The sequence below is a fragment of the Siniperca chuatsi genome, linkage group LG17 (genome assembly GCF_020085105.1).
Source record: "Siniperca chuatsi isolate FFG_IHB_CAS linkage group LG17, ASM2008510v1, whole genome shotgun sequence".
In the NCBI taxonomy this organism is placed as follows: Eukaryota; Metazoa; Chordata; class Actinopteri; order Centrarchiformes; family Sinipercidae; genus Siniperca; species Siniperca chuatsi.
Window position 1 is genome coordinate 6,998,100 of NC_058058.1, and position 25,766 is coordinate 7,023,865.

A 25,766-nucleotide genomic window follows, 5' to 3' on the forward strand; every position below is an offset into this window, starting at 1 on the left:
ACACAGCGCATGTTGAGCTGAGTCAGTGAACAGAGCAGATGTTCAGACTGCAGAAAAAAACAAAACAGAAAATGATATGCCTTGTCTGTGTCATTGGCCAAACAAGGTTGTAAATTACACTTTGCCTTGATTACATTTACACAACATTACATTATGTCCTCTAAAGCAATTTTGCAAGGCTATTTGGGTTAACTTAGTCAGTAAATGTATTCAAATAATTAAGAGCTAAGTAGGTTTTTTTAATAAAGATACAGTCTAGCATTGAATTCTGTCTGTCTGATTTTTATTACCACTTTGTTTCCTTGTTCATGTGTGCTGCTGTGAAGTTAAATTGAAAACTCTTTTCTGTGTATTTTTATTTTTTTATTAAATTTGGTGCTATTTATCATTGCACTGCATGCACTGTAAGTTTTATTTCTTTAGCTATTACTCTTTTGTCTATTTTATATCTTATTTTACTTAAATTTTATTTTAAATCTGCCTTGTCATAAAGGCAGCATTAGCCAAAAGAAATGTATGTAAATGGATTTGATCACTGACAAGGTTGAAGAAGCTAAAGAATATAATGCTACTAATGACCTGTCTGTCACCACAGTAACAGTAATTACTGACATGGGAACGGTAATGCTAATGTGATTACAGTAATATATAACTTTAACACATCCTTACTATGACCTGACTATATTTCAACCTGTGATTAGTATTCAGGCTGTCAACCTGTAAGCAAGAAACCAGACAAGGTCTTACAAACACAAATCAGTGAATACATAAAAAAACAGTCAATGAATAGTGAGGGGGAGGTCGTATCCATCCTTAGATGTGTTGTTATTTTCCTTTCTTTTAGCAGAGAACATAAATTAGTGGCACAGCCGGGGCACAGAGTCTTTAGTCCGGTGATGTGTGGGAGGGCTGTTGGCTCTGCAGTCAGTCACTCGAGCCAAAGCCAGACAAGCAAACAGAGAGACAAAAGTGAGACTTTCTCTCTGAGCGACACCATCCGCTGGCCAGTGATGAGAAAACAGTGGGATGGTTTTTTTTTATACCCATACTGTGGCAGAGAGAGATTCCTAAATGCTGCCCATGAAATAGCTATATCAGTGCCAAAAATAATGGAATAAATCATCAAGCTCTCAGTTTTAAATCTCAGACCCTCTTTGTTTTACTTTGGTGACATCTGAGCTGTTGATGTGGTGGTTTGCACTGCACTTCCCAGAGGAGACTTGTCAAACATTTTTTTGCTGTGCATTGACAGTGTTTTCCTTGATTTTCTGTTGATTCAGTTGGACTTTCTGTTGTCTTGTCTTGATTTTTTTCATGGTGGCTGTCACTTAAATGGCTTAAAGTTTTTATGCCATTGACTGCAGACAAGCCACTGTTGTTACTTTTTATTGTCTGAATCTGACTGATCATGATTTCTTTAGGCCAATTAATTATTATTAAATGTGATATTTGAGTCAGGCCTGCACATGCAACTGTGTGATATTCCCAATCATAATTTATCAGGTATCATACAGTAATAATGGTTTGTAATCAGATTGTCTGCTCTGTTGTATCAAATCAAGTGCTTCTGTAGATGTGTATAAAGTTCAGTTTAAAAAGTCCAATAACAGGAGTGTGTTCCTAATGATAGATGAATAATCTTTATAAAAAATTATTATATTCAACAAAATCAACATATCATTATCATCATCATCATCATTTTAGCCATAATCATGTGTTCCATCTGTTTTATTGGAAAAAAATAGTTAATTAGGCGTAATTGTTTTTGGAAACTACCCACATGCATATTGGAGATTGATGGAGTTTTACAAACCTCCAGTGAAAGTGCTGTGGGTGCTGGAAATCATTACAGATGAAGACTCACTTTTAGGTCATAACTCACTGGTTGTGAAACACTGCACTTAGTTGGGTGGCTCAAAGTTTCAGCGCTGTACTTGATTATTCAAGCAACTATTCAAGTGTTGAAAGATTTTTCACATTCCTGACATGAAGGATTTATTATTATTGTGTAAATTTAGCAATCTGCAGTTTCATGCTGATGAAATTCTGTGAAGTCTTGTGATAGCTAGAGTAAACAAAAATTCCCAGATGTATGAGAAAGTGATAACACACACACGTGCTGGGAGGATATCTGCCATATGTAGTTGCTTTCAACAGTGAGAGTGTAGATGCATTACTATTCTGATTGGTCTGACATTAATGGTGCATATTATTATTTTGTTTTGCATTTTGCCAAGTCTTTAATTCAAAATATTAGAATCAAAATTAATTTTGAACCCCAAATTGCTCCCGATGGTTGGCCAGCACCGTGCGCGGTAGCTCGCTGACATCGGTGTGTGAGCGCGAATGGGTGAATGAGTGGCAAAAACCTTGTAAAGCGCTTTGGATAAAAGCGCTATATAAATGTAGCCATTTACCATTTACCATTGATGTGCAATCAAGGTTGCGAGTGGAGAATTTTGAGATGGTACTCAAGCTGTGTGGCTTATACAGACTCACACACATAATTACACACTTACAAACACACATGATGAAGTGACATTGGCTGTAACGCTTTGAACCTATCAACAACAAATAAGCCAGTATATCTCTGTTGGCATTTGTTTATGCATGAGTAATTTTGTGAATTGTACAAAATTTATTGCACCAACTACTAGCTTCATAAAAAGCCTTTTTCAGGGCACAGACTTTGACATGCAATAGCAAGAAAAGCATACGTTTACCTAATAACATTAATAATGGCTTCGCTCCAGAGTCTTGATATAGACCTTTTTCACAGAAGAAATTTTGACATGTCACAGTAAAAGCACAGGTGTAAATAATAACATTAATGATGATTGAATTCAGCTGCTTCAGTTTCAGGCACGTGCATGCTGGCTCACTGTCACACTGTCATGGCTTGTTGGGACACCTAAATGGAACGGAGCGGTCATTAATGTTATTTGTTCCACCTGTGCTTTTCCTGTTATGGCAAGGCTGAAGTCACTCCCAGGGCTCCAGACTAACTTTTTACATTGGTGGCACTGGTGCGCCTAACTTTATCATTTACGTGCACCAGCTCATAATATAGGCGCAACCAATAATACATTTTAAGCGTTACCTTTTTTAGAGGGTTCAGACCTGCTAAATTTCAGGTGCACTAGTGCAACCGATGAAAATGTTTAGTCGCACTTGACATATTTTTGGTCGCACCCTGGATCCATGACTCCCTCGTCACTCAATCACAATTCTCTATAATACACACTCAATAGATTACTCTATAGTGAGCAGTAAGTTGTCATTTCGGACCCTTATGAGTCATCAATATTTTCCATCATCACTGATAGATGTAACTGTCATTTTCACACATAGATGAAGCATTGCATTGTGTGGTGTTTTGCAAGTAGTGTACATGCTATGGACACTATATTTTGATTCCATTTTGGAAATTTTTGAGGACATTGTATAGTGCATAATTTCACACTTTCTAATTTTCAGAAAGTAGATATGGTGCACAATGTCTGCTGTCGAAAAGGCCTGTCCTACATAGAGCAGCAAAGCAACAATAACAAAAATCATTCATAAAAAAAACTTAAAAATCTTATGTGGCTTAAATATCAACAAATATAAGGCATATTTGTTGATAGTATAGCCACATAAGATTTTTTACCATCCGTGATAACTTCACTTAATTGCAAAATGACCCAAAGCACTACACAATCAGCACACGTGCAGCTTTTTGGAAAGAAATACTCTTTGAGTGCTTCAAAGTAAATTTCCTCTGAACTTTTCCAATTTTCCTGTTCTCTGTGCTTTTTTTCAAGCACCACTTCCTTGTAGGAAGATCCTAGCTGCAGTTTTTCTTGGCGTCCTGATGTACTATTGTCACTGCTTCATCTGAGGGGGTCTGTGATTTCTGTCAGTGTAATCGTAGACCTGTTTACTGTTTTCTTTGCACTGTGGACCTAAAATTCACACTCCTTGAAGTGCAGGGCGTAATAATTGGACTCATACTGTATCTTGCACTCATTTATAGTCACTTGATAAGAGCGTCCGTTGAATGTTCATGTGAATGTAAACAGATGGACTCAGATTCATTCTGATTTTCCCACAGCTAAATCAAAGCAGGGCAGTCACAGTTGATGGATACTGTCAGATTGAAAAGGATCACATCAGTTCATTATGTCAGTATTGTACATAGGAAACACGTCATGAAGTCATTACTATGTGAGGTAACATTTCAGTTTACTTTGGCAAGTGTTGCTTTGTAAGGAAACATCACATGGGATTTTTATTTTTTCTGAAGGAATTAGAAGTTCTGTCTTTAAGTTTTAGCTTCACACATATTCAGTTATTTAGCTTTGAGCTGTGTGATCAGCACTGATCCAGTGTTTTGTCCTGTACTGAAGAGGTGTGGTTCTCTGGCAAAACTTAAAAATCTGCAGTCATTCAGTTTTGGGAATATGACGTGACTTTGAGGAGAACCATCTAAGTGTTCTGGGAGTTTATTTTAAAGCTGTGAATAGTAATGAATCCACTTGGCGTGCCTTACCCCAGTTTCTCCAGCAGCAGGAACTTAAATAACCCCACGCAGCTCCGTCATTTGTTTTTTCATCGAGGTAGCCATGTGTGTCTATCTGGGGTGGAGTTGGCCTGTGCGGTGTGTGTGTGTTTGTGGGATTTGCAGCTCTGCCTCAACTGGTATCTATCTTTGTGATGCGTGTTTGCCTCTGTGCCTTTAAGAGGAGGGTCTGATATGTGTGTGTGTGTGTGTGGGTATTTCTCAAGCAGAGGAGGGGAGTGGTGGTGGTCTGGAATGAAATCTACAGCTTTAGAGGGAATACTGTGACTGAGTGTGGGTGAGGAAGAAGGTGAGGAAAGACAGATAGGTGGACAGACAGCCAGAAGGGCTTTTATCAGCAGTGAGGGGACAGAGAGTCAAAGAGGGGTGCACAGTGCCACTGGAAAGTTTAAAAGAAAGTTTGAAGAGAGAGGAAGGTGCCCTATCTCCGACACAGTATCAACCAGGCCATGTCCATGCCCATGTTTGACCCAGGTCAGCGGCTGTCAGAGGAGCAGGACTATGTGCAAGCCTATGAGAACGTCAGAGAGAAGTATAAAGGTAACAACGCCCCCCTTTTTCTCTTATTTGGTGGCTTTTACTGTACATCCTCAAATGATAACCATGTTGAGAGCATGTTTGAATGGGACGTTTGGTGTGAGTGAGTGCATGCTTCAGTGAGTATAGTATGTTGACTTACCAGCATTAATTGGTTCCATATTGATTTGCACAGATGTACTTTGGTTCAAGAGGTGTGAGATGTAAAAACCGGAAGTAAAATATTTCTACTGTAGAAATGACATTGAAATGTGGTCTGATACCTTTGCACAGAGCGGCTGTAGAGACATTATAAAGTTCAGCATCAAATCTTTGTTATTATTATAGTTGGAGACTGGTGGAAGTGATTTACAGCGGTGTCACTTCATTCACTTCAAATGTAAATGCAGGTTTCCTCTGTGGTGATTGTGGACAGTTGCCTTTCTGAGATACAGGTGGATGAGCTCTGGCCTTCAGGTTAAGAAATTAAATATCAATAAAACACAAAGGAGTCCTGTGCTACCTAATCTGTTTCCTCTTCTCTGACCTGACAGCCTCCTTTGCATACAGGGGAATCACTGGACAGTGTGGGCAAAGAGAGGGGAGACATTTGGCCCTTGGTTGAATGGCACAGGTCCAGTAGTGCAACATGAGTGATAAGAGCTACCAGCCAACACGGTGGCACATCAGAAGGACATTCTCCTGATAATGGCTAGGTAAACACTTCAATGCCTTGATAGTGTTTTTCATTTCAGAAAGCAGACACAGGAAGCCATATGAGCCTCAAGATGTTCCTGCAGCTCATTTGCTTACTTGATTCATGAGTCTGAACTTGACCAATGCAAAACCTGGGAGGGAATCATGACTTCTCTGCTGCAAGGAACAGCAGTTTTTTATATGTTGTTCTACAGGTTTACACATGTACAAAATAGATTAATGTAAAATTTGACAAAAGAAATAGTTTAACTGTTAAAATCAATTTAGTTTGTATCAAAAGTAGTTCTGAAACAATTCATTTATTTATCAATTTATTGATCAACAGCAATGTTTTTATGAGTGGATCCCCATTTAGTTTGTATCGTGCACATGTACAAGCACATGCTATTCACGTTTCTGCTGCCCGTTTCACACTATTCCTCTGATCGACAGTTGTTGACGGTAACACACAAAGAAACAGAAATGCGTCTGCAAAGGGAGAAGAAAACTGCAAACTAGCAAACATGGATGCAAACAATGCACAATTTTAAAATATTAAAAAAGTTACTTTACAAATGTTTTATGAGGAAGGAAATGTATTCAACACGATTGTCAGGCATCAAGAATACACACAATGTATTTTGGTGAGAAACGAGACAACTCCACAGGGAACCTTTAATCGACAATTTTGATAATTAATTTATCGTTGAAGTGCAACATTTGCTGGTTCCAGCTTCTCAAATCTGATGATTTGCCGCTTTTCCCTTTTTTATCTGAATGCAAATTGAATATCTCTGGATTCTGGACTGTTGTTTGGACAAAAGCAATTTGATATGTCACCTTGTGCTCCAGGAATTTTTTTTAATGAACAAATGACTTTTTTGATTATTATTTTTTAATTAATTGATTAATGAACACCCCAAAAAAATCAATAATGAATGAACATTGTTCGCTGCAGCCCTTTACCGCTTTACCGTTTACCGCTTAGCTGATGCTCAAGCACTGACCTTCATGACCTGGCTTCAAAATAAGAGCCTTATATGATGCATCATTATGGTGTTTGCATGTTGGTGTGAGTCTGTGTCTCTTTGAAATGAAAAACTGTGTTGGCACACTATTACACATTATTGCTGTCTAATCCAGACTAAGTTGCTTTAAGCACTAAAACCAGCAGTTCAAATTTGAAATAAAATATGCATTGGAGGAATAGGAGGACATTATCAGCCTTATAGTGTCTGTCTGGGTAACTGTATCATTTAAAAGCAAGGCATTGTTGCTGAGAAGCTGCACGGATGTTCCGCAAAATCTCTGGTTAAAAATAGTTTAGAAATAAAAACAGAAATCATAACTGTGGGCACAATTTCTACCCTACTTACAACAGACTATCAGGAAGGGCAAATGGGCCTAGTCTAGTTCTCTATGTTGGGAACAGTATCGTTCCATCAAGTCACAACAGTCTAATAATTTTCTTCCCATGCGGTTGCCTACTGTGCATGTCACTGTGGGCAGTGTTCCTGCTGTGTTGCTCTGGCACTAGTCTACTGCTCCACGCCCCTGTCATAACCTCCAGGCCCTCTGCCAAGATCTCACTTCCTGTTACACTTTCTTATTGTTGGTTTTCAACTTAATGCTATTTGTTTTAGATAATTGTATACCCAGAGTGAATGGAAAGTCTGAACACATCTGGATGAAAAAGGGAGGTGGAGTATAAAGATGGTGAAAGTTGTTTTTATCAACTGTTCCTTGTGGTGTGAAGCTGATCTGGACATAAAATTGGTTTATTGTTTTGAGGTTTGTCACGAGATGTCAGCTCTATCTCCAAGGCCATTGCTTGAGTCTGTGTGTGTTTGTAGATGTCTGTGTGTGAACTGAATAACTCAAATATGGCCTACTTAATGCTGTGTTCATGTCATGTTGGAAGAAGCAGAGGGACAGGCTGACAACTTGAAAGTTTCTTTTTAGTTGAAAGACACACTTTCATATGGAGTTTCATTAATGAAGTCATCCATTAATAACCTGCAGCTGATATTCGTTACTTATTGTTAGCAGGTGTAATTATTAATATTACTCTGACTTAATGGATCAGTAAAATTCTTATTACCTTGCTGTGCTGACAGTGATGGATTCTCTTCTATTTATACTGCACGTGTTGACACTGGTTCAAAATTCATAACACTGGTGAGAAATATCAGATCCTAAAAGAAGTATCCCCAATGTACAACTTGTATTTACCAGGGATGGTTTAATGTGAACTGTTTTACCTAATTGGCAGCTTCTGTGTACACTGTATCCCATATCACATGAATATGGCTTGATCTCACATTAAACAAGTTGTTATTCTTGTACAAGCTGTCTCGTGAGGCCCATTTGCATAAGTTATTGCAACAGGTGAAATTCAGTGTACCATGGGTAAGATAAAGTGTGGTTGAGTGGAGCTCTGTCTCATAATAGTGACTGAACAGATCTATTAATGTAAAGCATGCAGCTCTGCTTTAAATACTCACCGCAAATATAGCCCAGGAGTTTACTCTGTCAGTCTTCAAGTTATTCTGGTTGCAAGACAAACTTCTGACATTTAGCTCAATGAGATGTTGCTTAGGAAGGCTGCAATAACTTAATGAGAAGTAGTCCTTCTACAAATGTTAGTCTTGCAGCACCAAGGCATATTTTGGCATGTGCAATCAATATCTTTTGAAATACAAGTCACATTTTACCAATGTTGGATATCTCCTTTTGGAACAAAGCGCCCAAGATTGTAGATGTTTGGCTGCAGTGTTCATCCTCCCCATGGAAGTGCTTGGAAAATACTGAGGCAGGAACACTGCAGGGTGGAGGGACCTCAGTAATGACTCCCTACTGTACCTACACTTACCAACAACTTCTGTGACCTCTCCTCAGACTCAGGTGACCCTCAGAGGAGTTTCCTCAGGTCTTGTTGGGTGGACTTCTTACTGATTTTAGCCTCAAGTTTGTATTCTAGATAGATAAGAGGAAAATTCCCTCCTTTGCCAAGGTTATCCTGGAAACCTATGCAAACAAATTTGTAAAAGAATCTTAACACCTGCTGTAAACATAAAAATACTTTTTGTGACTTTTATTATTATAGATTCAAAACATTTCCACTACCACCAAAACTAGAGACTTAAAAACAGGTGAAACTAATAAATTAGAAAGAAACACACAAACAAAATATATTAAACCCAAAACCTATACTAAAAAGTAAATCAAAATCATCAGCTTTATTGGCAGTACAAAAAACAAGAGTAACATTTGTAAGCAGTAAGATAATTAGTACATTGGTGCAAATGGTGCTGAAATATATTTGATAATGGAACATGTTGCTTTATGTACATGAGGTAGGTGGATATGACAGTATGTACAGCGTGCATAGATTTAAAGTGAAGTTTAAATAAAAATGGAATAGTAAAGAAAAATCTCCAGATTTAGATATACATTTTTTTTACCTTTTTATTTTTCCCTTTTGAGCTTTCAGGTAAACTTTGACAAGTTTCATGGGTCACTGACAGTAGTATTTGTTTTTGCTGATCTCATCTTTGTGTTTGCCTTGTAAAATGGAGGTCTGTGATTAAATCCAGCCCGCAAGGTGGATTTTTAATGTATTCAGTGTCCAACTCCCTCTTCTTAAACACTCTTAAATAAGCCAACACACTGGGAAACCTGTAACTCCAAGAAACCCTGTTTTTGCATTTGGACTCTGCAGTGTATGTGTGTGTAAATACCAACAGGGTTCACTTCTAAAAGGGCTGCGATAAGTTTGTCTTGTGAATCACTGTTGAGCGGGAGCGTCCTCAGAGAAACCTCCTCCGCACTTCACTTCCAGTACTTGCTTCAGATCGGTTTCATGCAACTTGACCTCAAATCCAAAAATAGTAACACTCCTCAAGTTATGAATACATGTTGTGCACCTAGAAAATCACTCATATGCACAGATGCAGCAAATCAGTCTAATCAGTCGGTCAACAGGTTGTGAAAAGGGAAAATAAGTCTCCTCATGTCATGGAGTAGCCATCACTAATATCCAGTACACCTGCTCTTTTGTCGAAGTGGAAACATCTTTTTACACTTTGTATTGAGTCTCACTGCTGTAATACATTTTCTTCTCACAGTACTGGTGGCTAATAATCAATAACTACTAATCAAAGCACTTAACTTTAGCCATTAACCTTTTCACAATGTCAAAGTTCACATTTTAGTTTGAAAACATTCCCATTGTAGCAGGGCAGGTTTTGGGATGTGGGTTGCCAGTTGGTGCTGTAACAAAGTCAGGGTGCAGGGAGGGTTTTTCTTTTATTGTCCAATATTAATGGAGATATTAGAACCATGGGACTATGAATACTAATATCTATGTACATTTAACCCTTCTGTGTGCTGGACTATGTCTTGGCCAGGAGTAGTAACTTCCTGGAGTGTCATCTTCCTGGAGGTTGCCAGGCAACAAATTGTAGTTCTCATTTTTTGGTTTTTCCCAAAATGTCGAGCTATAATATTATATCTACTTGAAGGATCAAGTAAATATAATATTTACAATAAAGATTCGGCTTTGTAAAAGTATATTTATCTCATCAACCACAAACTTGTTACCTACTACACTGTAAAAAAGTTCTATAGTGTGTAATGTTGCTATCACTTCTTTTGCAATGGTAGATTGCAGTCACTTCTATTTAAAATTGTGTATGTGAACTCTAGTATCCTGTGTGTGTGTGTGTGTGTGTGTGTGTGTGATTTTGAGTTGGTGTGTCCGTACGTGTCCAGATAACTGTAATCTGAGTTTGTTTGTGCAGTTTGGTTCAGTGTGTGAACTGTTTCAATGGACTGTGTGTCTCAAGCCCTAAAAGTGTCTCTTAAAGTGAAATGACTCCTAATTTCCTAAATCTGCTGTTGGCTTGTTGTGAGCTGTCAATCATCTGCTGACATGATCTAATTAGTATCAACACGCAGAACAAGAAACAGCAATTTTTTGACAGATTAATCCACAGTTGATGGCAGTTTTAAACCAATCACACAAATAAGTCAGACCGTAGCTGTTGGACGTATCTGTGGAAAATGTGGACGTGTGATTTTAAGCAGCAGTTTTTCTTTCATCCATCAATTCTTCAGTCTCTATGCCCTGCTGTTGGAAAGCAGGCTGTGTGTATGGTGGGTCCAGAGGAAAGTTTCAGTCATGGGATAGGATTGAGTCTGCATGCATGAACAGAGACATTAGGAGAGTGTTACTTTAGAGAGAAAGCTTGCTCCCTGAGGGTGTCTCTGTGTCTTCTGACTGTCAAGATTATTGTCACTGTCAGATGAAAACCTTAAAATAATGAGTAAGAATGATTTACGTTTTAGGTTGTGAAACACTGGACCAAAGAAAAATAGGTCCAGTTTAGGTCACTTATGTACTGTTTAAGGGCCTCTAAGTGTGATGACCTCCATTGACAGAGGACATAGTCGTATATAAATATAAAAAATCTCCACATATGTTCACACCTACGCTCGATCCCACAGTGCTGTGCCAACAGGACAGGTCAGTGTACTGTAGATTACCCAGGACTCTCTGCTGCAGCCGAATCTTCTCACCTGTCTGCTACTTCACATGAATTTGTAAGATGACCTGTTTGGTCTCTGTTTGTTCACATGTGCAGCTGAAACATACTGTGTGCTGAGTACATGATGTGGGTACTTGTATGTGCGTGTGTATGTACATTAATTCGACATGATTGTATCGAGGCTGTGTGGTGAAAACATTGTAATTGTTAATTTTCTATCAGTGAACTTAATTTATCAACTTCTCGTTTCAGTACTTCATTATTTTCCTGAAAGGACCCTTTGTTGGAAATTTAGGAACAGATAAACACTTAATTTTGATTATTTCTTGTTCCTCAACTAGAGAAACCAGCTAGAGAAACACACAAAAAAAAGACTTACACAAAAAATATAATACTTTTGTTCAGAGCTGATTCTTATGGTTATAAACCTTTATGCAGCTGCAAACTTGTACGGTGCAATTTTGCATCACACTCTTGAATAATTAGCAAGGCATAATCCACTACAACTTGTGTAATTATTCAAAATTGGAAGCTAAAAACCCTGAAAATAAACTAAACTGATATTAAATGAAACCATGGCCAGAATGAATACTTCATTCTGACTGGTACGAGGTCCAATAAACATATTAAACAACATACTGAAGCCACCAAAAACCTAAAAAAGCCATTATGCCTGCCAAAGGCAGGAAGCTATCACGTCAGATGTCATTTTTGATGCCACTGGGTCTCTAACAGCACTGTTCCTGCAGAAAGACCAGCTTGCCAGCACAGCTCCATTGTTCATGCCACTTTATCTGGCAGTAATAATTCACATTCTTTCACTGAGTCAAAATCCCCTTTGATGATAAATGACATCAAGATGTAATTGGTTTCTTTACTGTGTCTCTGGTTTCCTCTGCGGAACAGTTTCAAGTCTGCAGAGAAATCCAAGTCCCGACCATGAACCTCCGTAAAGTGAACTCAGCCTGGCAGAGTCTGCTGGTGGGGCAGGAGAGGACGGAGTAGAGCTGCTGTAATTGAGATGGGATTTGTGTTAGAGCGAAGGATTAGGGAGGCTATAACAGCTGACATTAATTATGTAACCAGACTGTAAAATATTCATTCTATCAAGTTATTTTAATCTCACACTGAATCAGAAAAGCTTTCAACCACATGTCATGGTCTTCCTCATCCCCTGAGATGCGGTTGAAAGCTCAAGAAAAACCTAGTCAAGAATGAACTTTCATGCTCAATGCCATAGTTTAAAAATAAACTATTATGTTCAGTACATTGAAGAATCAGAATCATCAAGAATGTATACTATACTATGCAAATACAGTTAAAAATTCATTTTATAAAATAATAAAACATTTAAAACAAATATTTTGCTAATGGTCTAAAAGCTAAAGCTAGCAACTTTGAAGACATGTTTGACTCTGGTAACCTGTGGCTGGCATTTGTCATATGTTTAGACATGTAAATGATTTGATGACTGATCAAATCACTAGATTAATTGATAACACTAACCCCATAATCAGGTGTTTGGATGGATATTATTCCCTTCTCTTCCTGCTTACTGCACATCTGCTTTAATTGTTGCTGTAACTGTTTTGCAGTTACTCTCATTGCCAAAAGTGAAAAAGAATCAGGTTGAGGTTTTTAACAATTAACCTCAGGTGATTTAACAGTATGATGTCAGTGTTTACTTTCCCACAGTGTTTAAAGATACAGATGTCACACGGAGTCCACGGTACGAGTGGTAAGATATTGACTGATAGCAGTGACACTATGAAGGATGGCTTTCTAATCTTCCTGTGAGGATGATGTCACCGGCAGAGAAATTTGTCTGGTCGCAGGGAGATTTCAGTCTCCAGGATACAGTCGAATACAAACTGTCATTTTATCCTGCCTGAGTGCTCTGCATGGTCGAGCTATAAAAGATTGTGAGTGGATACAGAAATAGACTAAAATATCATTCCAAATAGTGATTTGCACTCTGTAGCATTGCGTTTAAAAGTTCTGTATCCCCACATATGGCTGTTGTGGGTATTGATGAATTACCTCAATACAACCAGTCAGTATGAATCATCAATCTGTCTTTTATAAAGCGCCATCTTCAGCCTCATGTGTTGACTGTTCATACCTCAGCCTAACCTGTGTACAGTATGAGGGTACACAGAGATCCTGGTCTCTCTGTCTTTGGTCCTGGGGTGTGGAACAATAGTGCTAACACCCTGGTTCTGGCATGCTACAGTAAGCCGGACTAATGCCAGGAATGTTTGTAGTGAGCTGGCTAGCATGTGCTCTATTCAGCAGGGTGCCTGAGTTTGAGAAGCACTGCTGCTTTTTCCACGTAGCCACGCCCAACTCTGCTGCCCCTCTCATGTTTTAGCAGTAGCTATGAGCAATTCTGTAGCAGTGATTCAACAGTAACACCATTTACATTGATTTTGTCTCACCTTTTGATTACATTTTCAAAGCTGAGAAAGAATGAGCTCATAGGTGTTGATGGAAGTTGGAACAAAATGAAACAAATGTCATTGACTTACAAAGATAAATCAATTAAATCAAAATGCTTATTCACTTTCTAGTAAGCTATTCCATTTGAAAACACTGCAACTCGAGTTTTGGTAATTTTCATGTTTTTACTTCAGTCAAAGTATTAAAATGTTCACGATCAGCCAAGAAAATTCTACTGTCTGAAAGTGCATGGTGGTCAAAGTAAAAACAAGGCTGACAAGTTGACAGATAAACAAGGTTTTCACTCCATAGTGACAATATTAATGTTGTCATACACAAAATACTGTACACGTGGATTTCCTGGGGCTTGTTGTTGTGAGAGCTCAACTAAGAATTTTAAAATGTCTTAGTATCTTCATCATCTTCATTAAGTTCTTTTAAAGGTCACAGTTATCAGTAACGTCATCCAAACAAAATGGATTTGCTGTTCTTTGGTAATAAACTGTTCTTCCAGGTGGCCCCAGAACAGCCTCTAGTGGAGCTCTGTCAGTGCTACACAAAGGCAAAAAGACACCCTGAATGTGTCTCTTTCACAGTTGTAGATCTGACGGCTAGCGAGCCTCAGAAAACATTTTTCATCATGACACATTCTGTGAATTCCTCCAGAGTTGGTGTCTCCCTGTTAAGTGCTCTCTTTCTTCTGTCTGAATGTTCCTCAGAGAAGATACACGCAAAACATACGAGTCTGTAGTTGCTCTTTTTTTTGCCCACACCTCCACGCCCTATAGTTAAAAGTTGTAATTCCCTATAGTTAAAAGTTGTTGGAGTATCAGGAATTTGAAAGCGACGATATCTCCCACTTTGTGAAAGGACTACAGATGTGTCAACAAACCTGTGACAACATGGCTGGCAGTTACATCTAAATAAAATCCAATATTAACACTTGTACAGTCAATTCAGCCAATTTAAAAAGAGGTTAGTTTGTTTGTATCTGGTTTTACTTGTTAGAGAACTGTTACAAACACGTCAGCAAAAGTAGCTAATTTAAGCTATTTAAATGATAAGACTTAAAGGCTAGCAAAGAGGGTAATTATCTTGTAATAATGTGTGAACACTCCCAAGTTGGAATAACGGGGGGTTTTCGTGTTCTTCCTATTCTGCCGACATTGTGTGAATGCAGCAGCATTAGCTCTTAGTGTATCCATGGAAAATGCTCGTTCCTGATTGGCTGGAAGGTGTGTGTTATATTTGAATAGCAGGACTCATCAAACATAGTTCTGGTCAACCACAGTTTTAAATCAATGTGGAACATACAGTATATTAAACTGTCAGTAAACATAGCAACAGTACTTCATGCTATGTCACCATTCATTGTCCCTGGTGAAACTATGAGTTGAACTGATTACAAACTAATTTTAAAAAATAGATCATGATTTGAACACAGCTTCTTTTTCTACCTCTGGTATGTGGCTGTGGTGTAAGTGCACTAATGTAGGAGTTCCCAACCAAATCTCAAAAAGTTTTTATAATGACAGTTTTTTGGGGGGGACCAGCTGACGGGGCAACAGGATGGTGGGGCGGGGTTAATTGCTGAGCATTACTGTTCTCCACCCCTCATAACCTCATCAGACAGAGAAAAGAGAGTACAAGTGTGAGAGTGGGCGAGCATAAAAACGGTAATTCAACTTAATTTGCTCTGTATTTTAGTGTGGTTACTTACTAAATTTTTGTACATCTTTTGTACGCCTTGTTGTGTATTATTGCTTACATTAACTGTTGAATTTTCCCCGTTTTATGTGTGAGAGAAGCAGGGAGTGGCAATAGTAAACAGATTATTTTTAGCTGCTGACAGTTGATTCCCTGACTGGTATGTTACCTGTTTGTATATGTGTGCGCAGATAAGCTGCAACAACTGCACTTGATATCACTTTAATGAATCTAGACAGCACAGGATGGCACCCACAGTATCACCTCCTCCCAGGCCACTCTGATGTACGTCATGCCTGAGATTGGTTTGGCTGTTTAGCTGACCCAGTGCTCCCCCCACTCCCACCCCCCACCTCTCACCACAGAGTGTACTGGTCCAGCTCCAAGGCTAAACTCCATGGTGGGAAGAACCACATCCCACAGAGGGGTGGAGGGGGTGTATCGGGTCTTCCACCTCTGATTAAGAGGGAGATGAGACTTTGGCTCAACAGCTGCAGGGAAATAGAAACTACAATTCACCCGGGTGTGGATTCAGGTGGCTTATGGTGCCACGCAATGACATTTAGCAAGGAAACTTAATTTTCTCCGTCTTCACAAATACTTCAATTACATTATGAACAATGGCATTTATTGTGTAGTATTTCAGAAAAAACATTTTTGAAACCGATTTGAAGAACAAAATCAGCACTTTTTTTTTGGATGAGAAAGTTATATAAAAAGTAATGACTTGCAGATGTAACAGATATCTCACACTTTCTCTGATTAATGGCATCATTATCTGTATTCTGAACCTATCAAGATGTGAATATTATACCTTTATCTCTTCCCCTTTTAAAATTGTATAGACTGAGGTAAACATGCATCCATTTTGGGTGCATCAGCCCAGTGAAATACTAGTTTGTCCCTTCAGGTGGCAAAAGTGTACCATTAACATTTTAAAAATGTGCAGCACCTTTTTCTTTCATTAATGGTTGTGTACCTTTTAAACTAATGTGTTTTTGAGGACACATTTGTTAAAAAGGTAGATGCTTAGTATAGAAATGGACATATACTGTAGTAGTGTCTTATTTCTCATGATAGAGTATGATATCTTGATTAAGATGATGTCTCAGATCTGGCCTGCCAGCTGGTGTGTCATTTTTACTGCCTGTCATCACCAGGGGCCTCATCTTTGCTCTTCTCTCCTCTGCAGCACTGAGGCTGCTAGGTCTTTGCAAACTGTACTTTCTTTACATACCTACACAAAGCACCCATGAAAGAGGACGAGAACTAGAGTTTAAGACTGGATTCTTGTGAGATCAAATAGATTTGCGTGTTGAGCACTGAATCCAGTCATGATTTGAAGCATTGGGATGCAGTGGAGGTAGTGTGAAACAATAGGGAGGTGGGAGGAGTAGTAGACTCTTAATTGACCAGCATTTGTTAAACAGCCTATGTGGTAATTTTCCCACCAAGCTTGATTTAGATGAAAATCAGACCAGAGATGCAACCCAGCACTCCACTGCAGTTTGGTATTTTAATGATTATCTTTCCACAGACATTTTGACTTGTCAAACAGTTGTAGCAAAGATATGAGGCCCCTGGTGATTTTGGGGAAAATCAGTTTGGGGAATAAAAGTCCTCTGTGAGGCACAACAAAGTGAAATATTTGATTAAACAGGATGGAGCTCTGTGATTTAGGGGAGACTGCATGTTTTGGTGTATAATTGTGTTCTTGTCCTTTTTAGAGTCAGTGATTCATAGGGCAGCTTTTTGGGCGTTAAAAAATAACATTTGAATAATTGAATTTGACTCTTGACTCTGTCCCATTTTCTTCTTTGTTACACTAACTGAATCTATCCCAAACTTGATATTGAAATCTGAGGATCTGTCATCATTTGAAGGGTTAATCTCTCACTCAGTTTCCCCCATCTCCCACCCACGTATACTGTACTGCTATGTTTATCTCTCCACTGCTGCTGTAGTTGGCTGAAACTGGATCTGTGATCTTCAGCCTGACAAGCATTCATTGATTGTGTATTGATTGGAAAAGGGGTCATTACCGCCTTCCTGAATAATTTCTCGACTATAGCACAAGGTTGTAGCAAACCCATGGCTGAAAATATGTCAACAGTGTAATGCAATAAGTTATACAGGTGTTCTACATTGGTACAAGTTCTCTCTTGACGTATTCATTTGGCAGCTCAACTGGACACGAGTACAAGATGTAGGATCAGAGTGTAAGAGAGTGCAAGGTCAGATGCAGGCTGTTGAATTCAGCAGCACTCTGTTAGATGGGAAAATAGGTTTTCCTTAACCAGGTGCCTTGCGTAAAGTTGAAAAAACAAGAGCTGAGTTTGCCCTTTGAACATGTCTTTATCTGCTCGTGTCTATCTTCATATAGGCCGAATAACCTTCCATTTGTATCTGAGGGATTTTAGGAAAGATATCCTCATTTGTCCGCAGTCATTTAGTGTAATGCATGTTTCATGTTTTTGATTTACCTTACAAAGGCAGCTTTGTTTTGTTTCAGGACATTTCTAAATTCTGTTATCATGATTTAGTGTCTGTGCTCGGTTTGCAGGCAATGTGAAATATTTCAGCTATTATCTTTTATAATAAAAAGCATGTGTCAAAGCTTTGCTCTTTGGATCAGTAGAATATTTCAGACATGCAGCACTGAGAACCTTATAGACATGTTCACTGAATTGTAATAGATGCTTTTTTACAGCTTTGCTTTTAAGTAGTCTGGCCAATGAACACTTAATTAGGAGGAAGACAAACCTTGTGCAGGAAATGGCATCGACTCTGAAACTTGAACCAGTGCGGTCCTGTGGCCCTGATGCATGGGACCCCATGACCATCTGTCCTATAGAGCTGTGTAATTAATCAGATCACGTGATATTGATAGAAGTAGCATTAGTGGGTACTTTGGGACTCTTCTTTATCCCAGAAACAAGAAAAGCAATGCAGGACACAGAAAAACACACAAATAAGTCCTATACAAACCAGACAACTCACATACACCTGCGCAATCATCCATGTCTACACTACAGACAGGTTAGCCTCAAATCCATTATGAGTACTCCACAGCTCCATCAGCCTGGGTACAAAGGGTGGGTACTTTTGCCTTTCTCCATTTTATGAAGTATAAGCCTATTACCAAAATGTCTGTGCTCACTGAGTACATTGTGAAGTGGATGATCTGTGCTTTCCAGGATGCTCTGAGATTTAGACAGTGCTCCCTGATTGTGTGTTTCAGTGACTGAGTTTTCACCTGTAGTTGAGCTGGCTTTCCTCGTAATCTTTACCAGTCTGTCGTCACCCTCATCAGACAGGAGCAGATCAGATTGAACACTTTTTTGTGCTGATCCTGAGACCTCTTTCTCCCATCTGCCAAAACCTTGTCATATTTTACCATAAAAAGAGCTAATGTGCAGTAATGAACATATTTAAGTCAGTTGGCATACATTAGTGCATTTGTATACAAAAATAATTACGGTTGCAACTTTTTATACTAACAGAATTATTGTTCTTAGTAAAAAAAAATCCACCTGTCATTTGGAGCCACCAACTGGGAAAGTTTCCCCGGTACAGCTCTAAAGATTTGCATACTGCACACATATAGGTCATGTTTTCCACTTCTGGTCAAGGTGTACATGCATATGCTCTCTGTCAGTCTATTCATACTTAGGAAAAAGCATTTTCAGTATTGCTGACTTCAGGCACGACACAGCATAACACCAGCCAGTCACTGGAGGCTTGATGAGACTGCTGAGTCAAAGTCAGCATAACCTTGGCTGTCATCAATGATACTGTCCAGGATCTAACAATGTAATGTTAATGACTCTTTTGGCCTATTGGCTATCATTAATTGATTGGATTGTTCTCTTAATATCTTTTTAAAATATATTTAATAATTAGATGTGATTCAATTGTACATACAGTTATCATTATCACTTATGTAACTGTCAATTCCTGGGAGTGGAGAAATCATAACTCACAGTCTTGACAGCTGAATTTCATTTTGAGTAATTTGTAGGAATTTGTTTTGCACCTCTAATTGGTGATTTTAGCTGTTAAGGGAATGTTTCAGAGTGCAATAATAACATTTTTGTTCAGATTGCAAAGTTTAGTTTCCTAAAAAAGTGCTCTGTCATCTGAACCCCTCCGAGGTCCAAGCAGCACTTTTCATGAAAAATAGAGAGGCTCCTCTAGTCCAGTGGAAGAGTATTTTAGGTGGAGACAATGCTGAGTCACTGACACTGTTGTCCTGATGGAGGAGAAATAAACCAACCACTGACTATTTGCCACATTTACCTTAATGTTATATTTTAATTTTAAAATACTTCATAGTTTTATAACACCAGATTTTAAAGTAAATGGTTTATTTTATCTCCTAGACTACTAGAGTATTTTATCAGGACATTTATATCTTTACTTAAGATATAAATGATTTCTTTTAGCAGCATTTTTTTCCCTATCACCTCCTACCTCTCAGTCAAAACAGTCATCATTTCATACTCTTGCATTGGCTGCTATACGCACTGTTGTGATGTGACTGTGGAACGTGACTGTTATTGGTTGAGGCACATCCCTGAACACCACGAGGATGAGACGGGACAACATCAGGGAGGGGTCGGAGGTGGAAAGGAGGGAAGTGTGCTCCTTTCTTTCACAATTTCTCTGCTGACAGGGACTGTGTGTGAGCGGGCAGGAGAGAGGGAAAGGGAGTGAACAAAAACACTAAGCTGCCAACTCCTGTGGCAGCAGCACAGCAGAGAGGGAGGGAGAGCGGGATAGAAACAGCCTGCCGTTAGCAGAGAGACGTTTTCATCCTCCAGCGTGGTGTTTCAGTGCTGAGCTGACCTTGCAGAGCTCAGACTCGACTGTTTGGAGCCTGAGGCAGTCGCGCAGGGAGACAATTAGCATGGATCCTGGAAGGTCTATCCAGCATGAGATCAGCTCTCTCAAAGGTACTCCTCTTGCCCTTTTAATGTTTTTCTTCCTCAGGCTGTTGTCATCACCATCATATACTTTCGGGACCGCCTTGTTCTCCCATAATCCCCCTCTGGTGAGGACTTCCTCATCGTATGGATGCAGGCTGCACAAAAAGTTCAGTTTTGAAGGTTTCAGGGCTGTTGAGTTAAATGGAGGAATTATAATCCTCTGTTCTCCCTGGCTAAAAAGAATGCAGAGCTTTTGTTCCCCTTTGTGTCCAAGCATGACTAAAGGGGTTGGACCAGAGGTCAGGGGTAATGATTGTGCTTAGGTGATGTGTTTTTACGAGCATGTGTGTGTGTGAGATGCTGAGGGAGGCTGCTGCTCCTGCTGCTGCTGCTGCATGCGGCACATTGAATGCGTCTGCGCTGGGGGATGCAGAGCAGAATCGGCTGCTGCAGAGCGGCTGCTGCTGCATCGCCGCGGTAACAGCAGTGATACAGCCAAGTGTTGCCCTGCCCCTCAGTTAGGTATGGGACTGTTGGTGCAGAAAGCCTGGTTAGAAGCGTACATCTATGGTTGTTCTCTGTTCTTGTCTGCTGCTTGTCAGGGTGCAGCATGGTTAGATGTGTCTTACATTTAGAGTTTACATCAGCAACGTTTGCTCCTCCCACCTCCCTCTCTCACTTACAGGTGTCTCACTACTTTACTTCACTGTCACAGAATTAGAAATCCAGTGATACAATAATTTTGAACGTCCCATTTCTTTCAAATTAGTTCTCTATTAGTGCTGGTGAAATGATCAGATGATGTCTGGTCAGTTTCGTAATCTTGTTTACCTGTTCTTTGATCAGATTAGGGCTGCAACGAATGATTCTTTTCATTATCAGATAGTTTGCCAATTGTTTTCTAGATTAATCGATCGATCGTTTAGTCTAAGAAATGTCAAAAAAAGTGAAAGAATCACAGGTCCAACGTGTTGTCTTCAGATGTCTTTTTTTTGTCTGACCAACAGTCCAAAACCCACAGATATTCAGTTTACTATGATATAAAACAGAGAGAAGCAGCAATTTTAAGTAAGATATTGAAGAGAGTATTGTTTTGGTTATCCTATCGGCACTAATATTGTACATTTTCTAATACCCAACCCTATTCTCTACTGAGTTTGCTGCAAACCAACTGTGATAAAAGTTTGTTTGACATATTGTTGCCAACACATTAAATTGATTTACCCAATAGGACTTCACCATTATTTGTTAATTGCCCAACTTGCAAAGCAAAGGCCCTTTTTCCATTATATATTTAATTTGTGATTTAAACCCCCCCCACAAACTCCCACCCAACTGTATGGATATTCTCAGCAATTTGTGTCCCAAAGGCATCTTAATTTATTCAAATGCTTCTCCTCTCCTCCCATTTGTCTCCCACACCCTGCAGGTACTACTGTCTGCATATTTCCAGACTTAGTTTATCAGGTATTCAGGCCATGGAGAGTGTGCTACTTTTACACCAATCTTTGAATCAATGCTCCCTCTTCATCTCAATGACTAAAGGATTAACAGCAGACTGACTGACATTTATAGGGACAGAAAGCCTATAATTTGAGGAGACAGAACCCAACCAGACTAGTGAAACCGGCTCAGCCCAAAGGAGAGCCTTTTTAAAAGCCGTTCTGTGTGGAGTTGAGGTTTGTCTGGAGTATTTTGGCCTGGCGAAATGTGGTAACACTTTGGAACAGCTTTCCGAGCGGCAGATACTTTTAAATGATCCTGGAGAGGGATCTGAAGGAGTCCTGCCCACTCGGGTAGGCTGAGAATGTTTTCCCCAGGGCTCCGGAGACAAAAGCTCCCTCGCTTCACTGAGCGCTCCCAATGGAGTTACTTAATATGTTGGGCACTGCTGCTTACTCAGTGCAGCTCAGTTCATTTGTAAGCATGTCGTCACCTCAGGACCATTGTTCCCATTGTCAGTTCTTGTCAGCTATTTTCAGGCACTGAAAATCAGCTCTTAAACACAAGTTGTTGATGATCTCCTGTATGTGTTGAGAAGAGCAAGGCCACTGTTGATGTGTGGCCTTGGTGACTTATCACTGACAGCAGAATTTACCCATTAAAACAGCATGCTATTCCTCTCTCTTTTACCTCTTTCTACCGGCCCACTCTGGGTCTTGACCCAGATATTTTGAGCTCATTTCAGGCTTATGCAGATCTCTGAACAAGGATTGAGGACGACTTTTTGGAAAAAAATTCCAAGGAGCTGCATTTAGCTACATTTGCTGAATGATTGAATGAGATTTTGAAGCCATTCTTTCTTCTTTACTTTCCTACTTACTTGACTCTTTTTCTTTCTATTTTCTGTTATCTTTTGTTTAGTATTATTTTGTCTGTTGTCTGATTTTGCTTTGTTTTGTCTGCAGCTTTTTATGCTGCCATCTTGGCCTGATAACCCTTGCAAAAGAGGGAGGGTATCTGGTTAAATAAGTTACATTTTACAACACTAACAAAAACAACATGAACACCTTCTGCTTTTTAACTATGACCTTATCTGCCAGCCTGTTGGCACTCTTAACCTGTTTGAACCTTTGGCCTTTGTGGAGCTCTACCATTAGTTTTGTCTGTAGCTCTGTGTGTTTCAACACTCCCTCTATTCCAGGGTTTCTGTCTATGCCTTATCATGTTTTCACAAACAGTGCACTGTTGTGATTGATGCTTTTTGAAGGTTATGTGCTGGTGAAAGGAAGGTGGCGGGGCTTTTAAGCAGTGCAGGTTCAAACCAGGGATATCCAGTAAAAAAGAAGTTCAGAGCAGGGGTCAGTGCACTTGACCTCTGAACAGTTTAGTGTTACAGACGTACGTGGCAAAGAGGCAAAGTAGCTTGCAGACATTTGGCAGGTTCACTTTTGAATTCTGCAGACACCGAATTCTTAGAGATACTTCAGTATTGCCCACAAGTTTAGATAGTAACAGAATAATTGTAACATTATTATATTTGTAACTGTATGTACAAAAACATGGGATTTAAATGTGATAAAAGAAAAATTGTAGAAAAATGTTTGCATTGGGAAAACCTTTGAAGTTGAAGTGAGAATCTTTAAAGTCCATTTAAAATAGTGAAAGGTATTCTACACAAGTGATATACACTCACCGGCCACTTGATTAGGTACACCTATACAATGTAATGCAGTCCAATACAACAGCTCTGCCATGAATTACATAAATACTTTTACGAAGCTTATAATTTTTCAGTTTTTGTTGATACTGTCAGAAAGGTAGTAATTCTTTGTTTATTATTGAGGTCGTAGTGGGTGGTGGTGTTGTACTGGAATGCATTATATTGATAGGTGTCTAATATTCTAATTCCCTCTCGTATGCAAATGGAGTGGCCAAAATATTAGATAAACCCCTCAATACAATGCAGTCCAGTTCAACACCACTGCAAACTACAAACTCAATAATAAAGTAGTTAAATGAATACTTCTCTGATAGTGCCATTCAAAACTGAACATTATTCTCTTTGTAAAGGCAGAATTTATGGCACTTCATTAGATTGTACAGGTGTATCTAATGAAGTGGCCGGTGAGTGCACATACTTGTGTTCAGGAGGAAAATAAGATATAATAATAATAATACTATAATACAGTATGGTGATCTGTAGTATACTTACTGTCACAATAACCAGTAACCATACAATATGCCAACTGCACAGGACACACCTCATTTTTTCATCGACCTGAGTCAATTGTAACACCTTAACAGCAAGTGTTGTGATTTTTGTGCGTGAAAACTTGTAAGCAAACTATCTGATGGGGCTGTGGGGTTAGGTTGGATGTTAAAGGTTAGGAACCACTGCTGAAACTTTGCAAGTTTTAATTTTCACCTTTTGTCATCTGAACCAGCACTTTCATACTCAAATATTGCCTCAGGTGATTTGATAGCCAGACAAAGTAATCAGAATACATTACTGATTACTGATTGAAGAGTTAACTAATGATTGTAATATAATCAATTTTAAAGAAGGCAACCAATGATGGAAAGCTTTTTTGTTTTTACTTGTTGCTTTTGTCACGCTCAGACATAATGATGCTAGAAAATAATAACATACAGAACATCTTAAACCATGTTGCTCACATTATTACCTGATACTGGCAGCACCACTTTTAAAATTAGTTGTATTTTGATAGTCAAGTGCAGGTGTGTTTAATGATGGCACCAGTCTTTGTTGGACTCTTTCAGTTCTTTCCCAGTGACTGGTGCTCAGGCAGGGTCAGCCATTGTTTTTACTGTATAAAGAGTTATTATGTACTGTCAATACAGTGTGCTGAACAGACAACAGCTGACAGCCTGTTTGCCAATAAGCCCTGCAGCTGATCCTGGGTCATCAGCTGTCTTTTCCACGTTTGCAGCCCCGAGGGCAGACCATTGTGTCTGACAAGAACGGAGGCAGACAGGAAGTGCTTCCTAATTTCGGTGATACACGACATTGTTTTGACATTGTAAGTGATAGCAGTATCAGTAAGACACTACACCGTATGTATATTACAGGCACACTTTTCAACAAAGCTGTAATTAATACATTTATGGTGATGTTTTATATTGTTTGATTTAATTAACTTGGGATATTACTGGTCCAATTATCATGAAGGGAAACTCACTTATGATGCCTTGGTTCATAGGCCTGATTGCAGCTTCCAATTGGACAGAAACAGTATGTGGGCTCTCCCTAACCATATTTGTAAAGTAAAATGACAACAAGGTTAACATCATGACAGGGTCATTATGTGTATTTCCTGGTGAGCTATAAGTACATGGTTCAGATTGGAATCTGTAATCTGGGGATGAATGATTTGCTTCCTTATTTCGCCACAATATCCTCTGCATGTGTATCTGCAGTCATGCTCTGTTTCATATCTGCAGATAACAGTCCAGTCCAGCATCACATCAGCGTTTTCTCTTTCCTCCACTGCTGCACTTTCTGCTTGCCAAGAATTTCCCAGCATGAAATGATCCACGAGGACAATGCAGGAGATAAATAGGCGGCTGCTGCAGTTGGGACAGAGCAGAGGGGGTCATAGTTTAAAATATTTGATACTCATGAATGCACTAAATATGTGTGTGAAATCTAGATGTTTATCGTCACATTTCTGTACTTGTAGTTCTTGAATGTATCGTGTCAAGTGGCTTCATCCATTCGAGTGTATGTTGAATGTTACTGATGCATACATCCTGTCTGTTTTTCATGCTCGGAGATGAAGGGCTCATATGTCACTTTCCTAGTCTCAGTAGCAGCAGTATTTAGTAGCTCTCAGATGCTTCAACCGCTATTTGAGCTGCAGGAATTGGTGGACGGCCGTGTTTCAGATTCCTCACCTGTTTCTGTGT

At 39.2% G+C, this 25,766-nt stretch overlaps 1 protein-coding gene across 11 annotated transcripts in view; it reads left to right on the forward strand.

Moving 5' to 3' along the window:
• Positions 1–25,766, forward strand: part of pleca (plectin a) — a 109,178-nt gene that overhangs the window by 15,976 nt on the left and 67,436 nt on the right. For 2 of the 11 annotated variants that reach the window (XM_044171581.1, XM_044171584.1), the window contains exon 1: positions 4,814–5,101. The exons of 7 other annotated variants lie outside the window; for them this stretch is intronic. In XM_044171581.1, the coding sequence (XP_044027516.1) occupies positions 5,011–5,101 (91 nt within the window). In that variant the 5' untranslated portion in view covers positions 4,814–5,010. Of the gene's footprint in view, positions 1–4,813; positions 5,102–20,243; positions 20,424–25,766 lie in introns of those variants that run through there. 2 more of the 11 variants (XM_044171587.1, XM_044171590.1) reach the window with 1 other exon arrangement.